Genomic DNA, 8070 nt, shown 5'->3' on the forward strand with positions numbered 1-8070 from the left:
TATATGTGCAGCTTTAAGGGACATTGGTGAGGTAGCATTTGGAGTATTGTATACAGTTCTGGTCATTCCATTGGTTTACAAAAAATGACACAAAATGCTGGAGTAACTCAGCGGGACAGGCAGCATCTCGAGAGCAGGGATAGGTGATTGAAGAAATGACCGTAAACATTACCCATTCCTTCCAGCATTTTGCGTCTAGATAAGAGAGTCAAGAGTCAAGAGTCAAGAGTCAATTTAATTGTCATTTGGACCCCTGGAGGTCCAAACGAAATGCCGTTTCTGCAGCCATACATTACACACAAATAGACCCAGACACAACATAATTGCATTTAACTTAAACATCCATCACATAGCTGGCCAAATAAACTTATCCAAAAAAACCTCCCCCCCCACTGCCCCCCCCCCCCCCCCCCGATGTCAGAGTCAAAGTCATAGCCCCCGGCTGGCGATGGCGATTGTCCCGCGGCCATTAAAGCCACGCCGGGTGCTGCGAGGTCGCACACCGGGTCTCGGTGTTGGAGCCCCCGGTGTGCGCTCGCAGAGTCCGCGGCCATTCCAGCCGCGCGGGGCAGTGATGTAGGCCCCGCTCCAGGAGCTCTTCAACCCCGCAACTCGGGCGGGAGAATTCGCCATTGCAGAAGTCCCGAAAAGCGGTCTCCCTCCAGGGAGCCGCGGGCTCCCGGTGCCGTAAGCCGTAACAAACAGCGCCTATCTATCCACGTGGCGGTGTGCCAGCTGGCTGGAGGAGCGGGTAAATGCCTTGCCACAGAGTCGGCAGGTGCAGGGGAACTGGCCGGTTTGGACTTGCCGGTGCTCCAGCAGGTGGTCAAGGCGGGTGAAGCCCTTCCCACATGCCGGGCAGGTGAAGGGACGCTCACCACTGTGGGTACGCCAGTGCTGCCACAGGCTGAACATGCGGCTGTAACCCTTGTTACACTCAGCGCACACAAAGGGTCTCTTTCTGGTGTGTATCCACTGGTGCTCCAGCAGCCCCCATGCTCTCTTGCCATAGTGGGAGCAGCTGCTCGCCGACGTGGGTCCACCAGTGCTGCCGCAACGCCCTCGAGCTGTCAAACACCTCACCGCAGTGCGGGCAGTCGTAGGGCTGGCCACTGGTGTCCACGCGCTGGTGATGCACGGCATGGAAGGCCATGGCAAACGCTCTCCACATACCGAGTTGGGGATGGGACGGTCGCCGGTGTGCACCCGCTGGTGGGACAGCAGCTTGGAGGAGCAGGTGAAGCCCTTGCCGCACTGGACGCAGGTGAAGGGGCGCTCTTCGGTGTGGATGCGCTGGTGAGACAGCAGGTTGCCGGAGGAGGTGAAGCCCTTGCCGCACTGGGCGCAGGTGAAGGGGCCCTCGCCGGTGTGGGTGCGCTGGTGTTGCAGCAGGCTGCAGGACTGGGTGAAGCCGTTGCCGCACTGGGTGCAGGTGTAGGGGCGCTCCCCGGTGTGGATGTACCGGTGCTGCTTCAGCTCTGGCGACGACTTGAAGCCTTTGCCGCAGTCGGAGCAGCTGAATGGCCGCTCACTGCTGTGCACCCTCAGGTGGTTCCTCAGCCCCGACAACTGGGCAAAGCTCTTGCTGCAGGTAGAGCAGCCATAGGGCATCTCGCCCGTGTGCACCTGCCGGTGGGTTTTCAGGACATTCGCCGTCTTGAAGCTCTTGCCGCACTCCGAGCAGTCGAAGGGGCGTTCTCCCGTGTGCACCCGCCGGTGGATCTCCAGCTCGCTCGGGCTCTGCCAGGCCTTGCCACACACGTCGCACTCATAACGCTTCTCCTTGTTGTGCCCCGTCATGTGGTCCTCCATCGAAGCTCAGCCCCTCGAAGCTCAGCCCACACACCGAGCAGATGGGGTGGGGGCTCACTCTGCACCCTGGCCGCCCACAATGGCCACTCACGTCTCTCCGTCCACAGCAACGACTCCTAAACCCTGCAGGAGGGGAACACAGAGGGTCAACAAGCTGGCAAACAGGACATTACTAGCACATATTGGGTGCGTTTATGGCGGAGGAAACAGTTATATAATTCACAGCGGCACAGTGGCGCAGCGGTACAGTTGCTGCCTCACCGCCAGAGATACAAGATACAAGATACAAGATAGTTTTAATTGTCACGTGTGCCTAATGCCACAGTGAAATGAATTTCCATACAGCCATACATTAAAAATCAACAGGAACAAAACACACTATAGAGTTGACATAAAACATCCCCACACAGCAGAATCAAAGTTCCCCACTGTGTGGGAAGGCACCAAAGTCAGTCTCTTCCTCCTCTATTCCCCGTGGTCAGGGTCTCCCCAAGCCCTCCGCAGTTGCCGCTCCGATGTTCAGGACCGCACGCCGGGGTATTAAAAGTCCGACGTCGGTGCTGCGGTACGTCCTCAGCGGCGTGGATACAGAGTCGGCCCCCTCCTACCGGAGTCTGCTGCTTCCAATGTCCGTAGGCCGCGCCGGATGGATACTGCTGCTGTAGGCCCTCTACAAGGCGCCCCAGGACTCCACGATGCCGTTCAGCGCCGCCCGCGTTGGAAGCTCTCCGCACCAGAGCTCCACGATGTTGGAGCAACGGCCCAACGCTCCGGAGTTCCAACGGCGACCCAGGTAGGTATCGCCCGCTCCGCGGTGACTCCAGCGTTGCGCCGCCGCTGTAGCAGCCCTGGTCCGGTTCCCGGTCCCCGGCAGGAAAGGATGCTCCGATCCAGCTGGTAGGCCGCGAGGTGGGGGGCGAGGACGCAACTCGGAGAAATAGTCGCGTCCCCGCCAGGAAGAGACTGGGAGACGGTTTCCCCCTTACCCTGCCCCCCTCCCCCACATAGAAAAGTTAAAGTTCCCCCAACACAACACTTTAGTCTAACTAAAAAGACCCAGGTATGTTCCAGACTACAAGTGCTGTCTGTGCGGAGTTTGTACGTTCTCCCCTTGACCTGCGTGGGTTTTTTACTGCGGGTGCTCCAGTTTCCTCTAACATTTCAAAGACGTTCAGGGTTGGAGGTCAATCGGCCTCCACAAAATAGTTAAGTTGCCCCTAATGTGCTTCGGATAGTGCTTGTGTGCATACGGGGTGATCTCTGGTCGGCGCGGAGCGGGGGAACAGTAATTCATTCATCTAATCACATTAATGTAATCACACTCACATCTGCAGTATTTGGGAAAATAATAGCAATATGAAGATTCCAGTTGCTCTAGCCCTGGAATGTTACAATGTTTTTATGCTTATTTTATATGTTCTATGGAGTTGTTTCTCCACAAACAAAAAGGGGTCTGGTCTTCCCAGTAGCCAGAGAGTGGAATGAGATCTGCCTGTGGGGTTACCTAATTGAAGAATTTCACAAATTTAAATTTGTTTTGAGCAAGATTTACAAAAGATGTATAACTTAAGGATGGTTTTATTCCATGAGCACACAACTGACTAGATTGTGCTGGAAAGAACACACATACATGAATGTGATATAGATGTGTATAATCATACTAGACCAAGTGCAGACCCGTTGGGTCTGTTCCCCCAATGTGTGTGTTGTGGGGGGGGGGGGGGGGGGGGAGGCGGCATGCCGCGTCACACACTAAACCTAACCCCCCCCCCCCCCCCCGCACTCATGCTAATGCAGGGGGTGGAGAGAGAGAGGGGGGGAGGGAGAGAGAAGAAGAGAGAGAAGAGGAGAGAGAGGGGGAGAGAGAGGGGGGGAGAGGGGGGGGAGAGAGGGGGGGGGGGAGGGGGGGGGGGACGAGGAGGCGGGGAACGGAGGGGGGGGGGGGAGAGGGGGGGAGAGAGGGGGAGAGAGGGGGGGGATGGGGGAGGGGAGGGGGGGGAGGGGGGGAGGGGAGGGAGGAGAGGGGGGGGAGGGAGGAGAGGGGAGGGGAGGGAGGAGAGGGGGGAGGAGAGGGGGGGAGGGGGGGGAGGAGAGGGGGGGGGGGAGGGAGGAGAGGGGGGGAGGAGGGGAGGGAGGAGAGGGGGGAGGAGAGGGGGGGAGAGAGAGAGGGGGGAGAGAGGGGGAGAGGAGAGGGGGAGGAGAGGGGGGGAGAGGAGAGGGAGGGGAGAGAGGAGAGGGGAGGGGAGGGGAGGGGAGGGGAGGACTCACGGTCCTCCGCCCGCAGGTTGAGGGATGTGAGAGGAGAGGGGGGAGGAGAGGACATCGCCCCCTGCCTGCGTTCCTCGTAGTCGACATCGTTGGTCTCCCCCTCGTCCAAATCCCCCGCTCCCCCCGTCTCCCCTGTTCTGCGGCACCTCTCCCCCGCCTGGGGGGGGGGGGAGAGAGAGAGGGCCTTTTTTATTTAAACCAAACCCAAACAACTATTTGCAGGCAGTGCTTTTTACCTCTAACCATATTTTCATTTTCAATCCAAATTAAGGGTACTCACAGTGCTGTAGACATTTGTCAGTGTCATTCAAAGCTCTGATTGAGGCACACCACTTGCAGAGACTGATTGAGGCACACCACTTGCAGAGACTGATTGAGGCACACCACTTGCAGAGACTGATTGAGGCACACCACTTGCAGAGACTGATTGAGGCACACCACTTGCAGAGACTGATTGAGGCACACCACTTGCAGAGACTGAGAGACTGATTGAGGCACACCACTTGCAGAGACTGATTGAGACACACCACTTCCTGGTTTTATAGTCGCTCCCCCTCCCTCCAGCGGGAGCAGCAGCGAGAATGGGGAATGTTGTAAAAACATTAATATCTCTGTCAATTTTCATCCACGGGAAAAATCCTCGGCACACACGCGGCGGAGGGGGGCTCTGAGCGAGGTGCCCAAATATGACGGCCGTAGGTGGTGGCGTACTCTCGGAAACAGCTGCACAGAAAGCCGAAACCGGTCAAGAACAGAGTTTTAGTAATATAGATAGATAACACACACAATTATATTTCTTCTGATTTTTATATCCAATGATGAACTTTATTTCAGACTAGACAAGGGACATTAAATAATAAACATTGTAAAACTCCCCGCAACTTCACACACACTAGGCCCAATCTCACCCCTCAACTCTCCCCCCATCCCTCCCGGGCACTCACTCGCCTCCCCCCCATGCTACAATGTCTCGCCCCCCCCTTCTCTGCTGTAGTCCCTTAACCCACCAAACCCACATCTCTCCCCATGCTATCTGCACCCCGGCCCCTCCCCCACCTCCCTCTCCCAAATATCTTATAGCAGAGCTCCGCTATAAGATCTTTGCTCTCTCCCTCCCCCGGCCCCACCCAACCCTCCTGCACCACCACTACCCCACTTGCACTACTCCTTTCCCCTCTCCCCGCTGCCGCGGGCCGCGCACCTCCTCACCCAGCACCCCCTCTCCCCGCTGCCCGGGGAATGCGGAGGCTGGTTGCTAAAATGGCGGAGGCTGGTTGCTAAAATGGCGGAGGCTGGTTGCTAAAATGGCCCCCTATAATCGCCCATGAATCGGCCCATGACCGTAACCACGTGTCTGCTTTAAGATCCTGGGTGAGGGGGATGATGATGATGAAGCCGTTACTGACCCCGCCCTGCCCCCCCTGCGCCGTGACGTGACCGCCAGTGCGAGGCCGTTGTTTCAGCCAAAGATCTTATAGCAGAGTAAGATGGGTTAGTCTCACGCAAATGTGTAGTACGCTCATGGGCGGATTCATGGGTGATTATAGAACTCATTTTAGCAACCAGTCCCCGCCATCTTGTTCCGCAATCTTGCTCCGCCATCTTGTTTCCGGCCAAAGATTGGATCTTTGTTTCCGCAGCGGGGAGTGCGGGGCCCGTGGTAGAGGGGAGAGGGGCATAGGCGGGGGGGGGGGGGGGGGGGGGAGACATTGTAGTGGGGGGGCAGGCGAGGGTAGTGCGGGGGGGGGGGGGGGGGGGGGGGTGGGGGTGGGGGGTTGAGATAAGGTCTAGTGTGTGTGGAGTTGCGGGGAGGTTTACAATTTAATGTCCCTTGTCAAGAATTAACAGAATTATGAACTAACAGAATTATGAATCTAACCCTATATCACGCACAAAAACTTCCCCCGCAATGTCAATTACCCTGCGAGTCGGGTCGGGTCGGTTCCGGTTACTACAAAATCAACTCAAACACGGCTTGTGAGCCATTTAAAAATAAATTATATTAAAAACATTTAAAAAAGACAATTACCAGTCAAATTTTATTCTTGACAAGAAGTATAAACTGACAGAATTATGAATCTAACCCACACAAACTGTTGCCCTGCAACATTGATTACACTGCGAGTCGGGTCGAGTCAGGGAGGCTCCGGTTACTAAAATGGGCGGGGAAAATGCCCAGGTTCCCCTCCGTAGCGTACTACACGTCAGTCCGTTGTATTTGGCAGGAGTAGCCCATCTTGCTCCGCTCTAAGATCTTTGGTTTCAGCCGGAAGCTGCAAGATGACGGTCAAATCCCTTCCTACCTATGTTCTAGACACCTCAGACACTCTCCGCCACCTTCACGCATTCCACTCTCTAGGCCCTCACCCCCTCATCTTCACCATGGATGTCAAGTCACTATACACCTCCACCCCCCACCAGGATGGCCTCAAAGCCCTCCGGTTCTTCCTCGACCAGAGGAGCAACCTATACCCAGCCACTGACAGTCTCCTCCGCTTAGCGGAGTTGGTCCTCACCCTCAACAACTTTACATTTGACTCCTCCCATTTCCTCCAAACACAAGGCGTAGCTATGGGCACACGCGTGGGCCCCAGCTACGCTGCCTCTTTGTCGGGTACGTTGAACAATCCCTGTTCAATACGTACCAGGGCCCCATCCCCGACCTCTATCTCCGTTACATTGACGACTGCTTTCGGGCCACCTCCTGCACCTACACACAACTGACTGACTTCATCCACTTCACCACCAACTTCCACCCGGCACTCCAATACACCTGGACAATTTCCGACACTTCCCTACCATTCCTTGACCTCACCATCTCCATCGCAGGGGACATTATTAACAACTGTTCTTCCCGTTTCAACAGTTGTCTCAATTGTCTGGTGCGTCCCGTGAGGAGGTGGAAGACCCACTTGAGGCTTCTTCAGACATGAACCCCTCCACCAGTCAACAGCACTCCAGGAGGAACGTTCCACGAGTCAGCGGAGACTCCTCACCTGATGGCAATCCAGACCCTGCCGGACGTAATGGAATATTTAGTACTGTTAGTGCATAGTTTAACATTTCAGCACATTTAACTTCTCATTCATCGATGCGGCAATCCACCATTGTTCAGTAAACACGGCTATTTATGTTTCAGCTCATGGAACAGGCACAGGGTGCCTTAAAGAAGGTTGATAACGAACGCAGGGATAACACATCTCTGGAGGAGTATGTCCTCAGAATGACTGATTTCATTGGCGCAATGGGGAACGTCGAACCATCAGCGGACAAGATGAGTTTAAGTAGAGTCCTTGTTAATAATGCCATGGATTGCGACATGGTAAAAGTTGAATCTTATTTCCTGTCATTATGTGATCGCCGAGCTGCAAACTCTGCACCTTAGATGAGAGAGACACTATGCTTTATGTTGTAGTTTGCCCAGTCAGGTTCACAATTGGGACGTCAGCAGGTGCCACCACGTCACATGTTTCCAATGGCGCATCCTCTGCACCAATGTGAGCAGGTCTTAAAATATATAACAAATGCTTTCATGATTGCATTCTTTTGTCAATTAACTCCCCAGTGAGTTTTTTTTTAACTGCAAGGTCAACTTATATATGAATCTGTGTTTTTCAAAGCTGTCATCAAAGCCACATCCACCACATACGCGGAAGTATTTTGTCAATTAGTTGTTATGATGCAACAATAGTATTCTGCAAATGATTTGCATCGCGTTGTCACGTACAGTGGTTTAATCTGTTTTATCCCTGAAAGTCTCTAATGTGCACAGACATGCAATTGTTGGGCATAACAGAGTTGCATGCGTGTGACGTCCGCAAACCATAACTTTTTCAGCTAAAGGTGAAAATATTAATCTTTGTGACCACACTCAGCAATACAGAACGCATGTGCACACTCAAACATAACACGCCTACAATCGTACACGCAAGTGCGCCACATATGCATACACACACACGCTTGCATGGACACATACATAAGTAAACACAT

At 54.4% G+C, this 8070-nt stretch overlaps 1 protein-coding gene across 1 annotated transcript; it reads right to left on the reverse strand.

Moving 5' to 3' along the window:
• Nucleotides 1-708: 708 nt before the first annotated feature.
• On the reverse strand, nt 709-2014 carry LOC129716282 (zinc finger protein 239-like). Its single transcript, XM_055666153.1, has one exon. It carries the CDS (start codon nt 1810-1812, stop codon nt 709-711), a length of 1104 nt encoding a protein of 367 aa, XP_055522128.1. The 5' UTR covers nt 1813-2014.
• Nucleotides 2015-8070: the final 6056 nt, after the last annotated feature.

The sequence above is a fragment of the Leucoraja erinacea genome, unplaced genomic scaffold (assembly GCF_028641065.1).
Source record: "Leucoraja erinacea ecotype New England unplaced genomic scaffold, Leri_hhj_1 Leri_200S, whole genome shotgun sequence".
Taxonomy (NCBI): Eukaryota; Metazoa; Chordata; class Chondrichthyes; order Rajiformes; family Rajidae; genus Leucoraja; species Leucoraja erinaceus.

What these genes read in the sequence shown, in the direction of transcription:
- LOC129716282 (XM_055666153.1), bottom strand. Translation starts at nt 1,812, where the DNA reads ATGGAGGACCACATGACGGGGCACAACAAGGAGAAGCGTTATGAGTGC.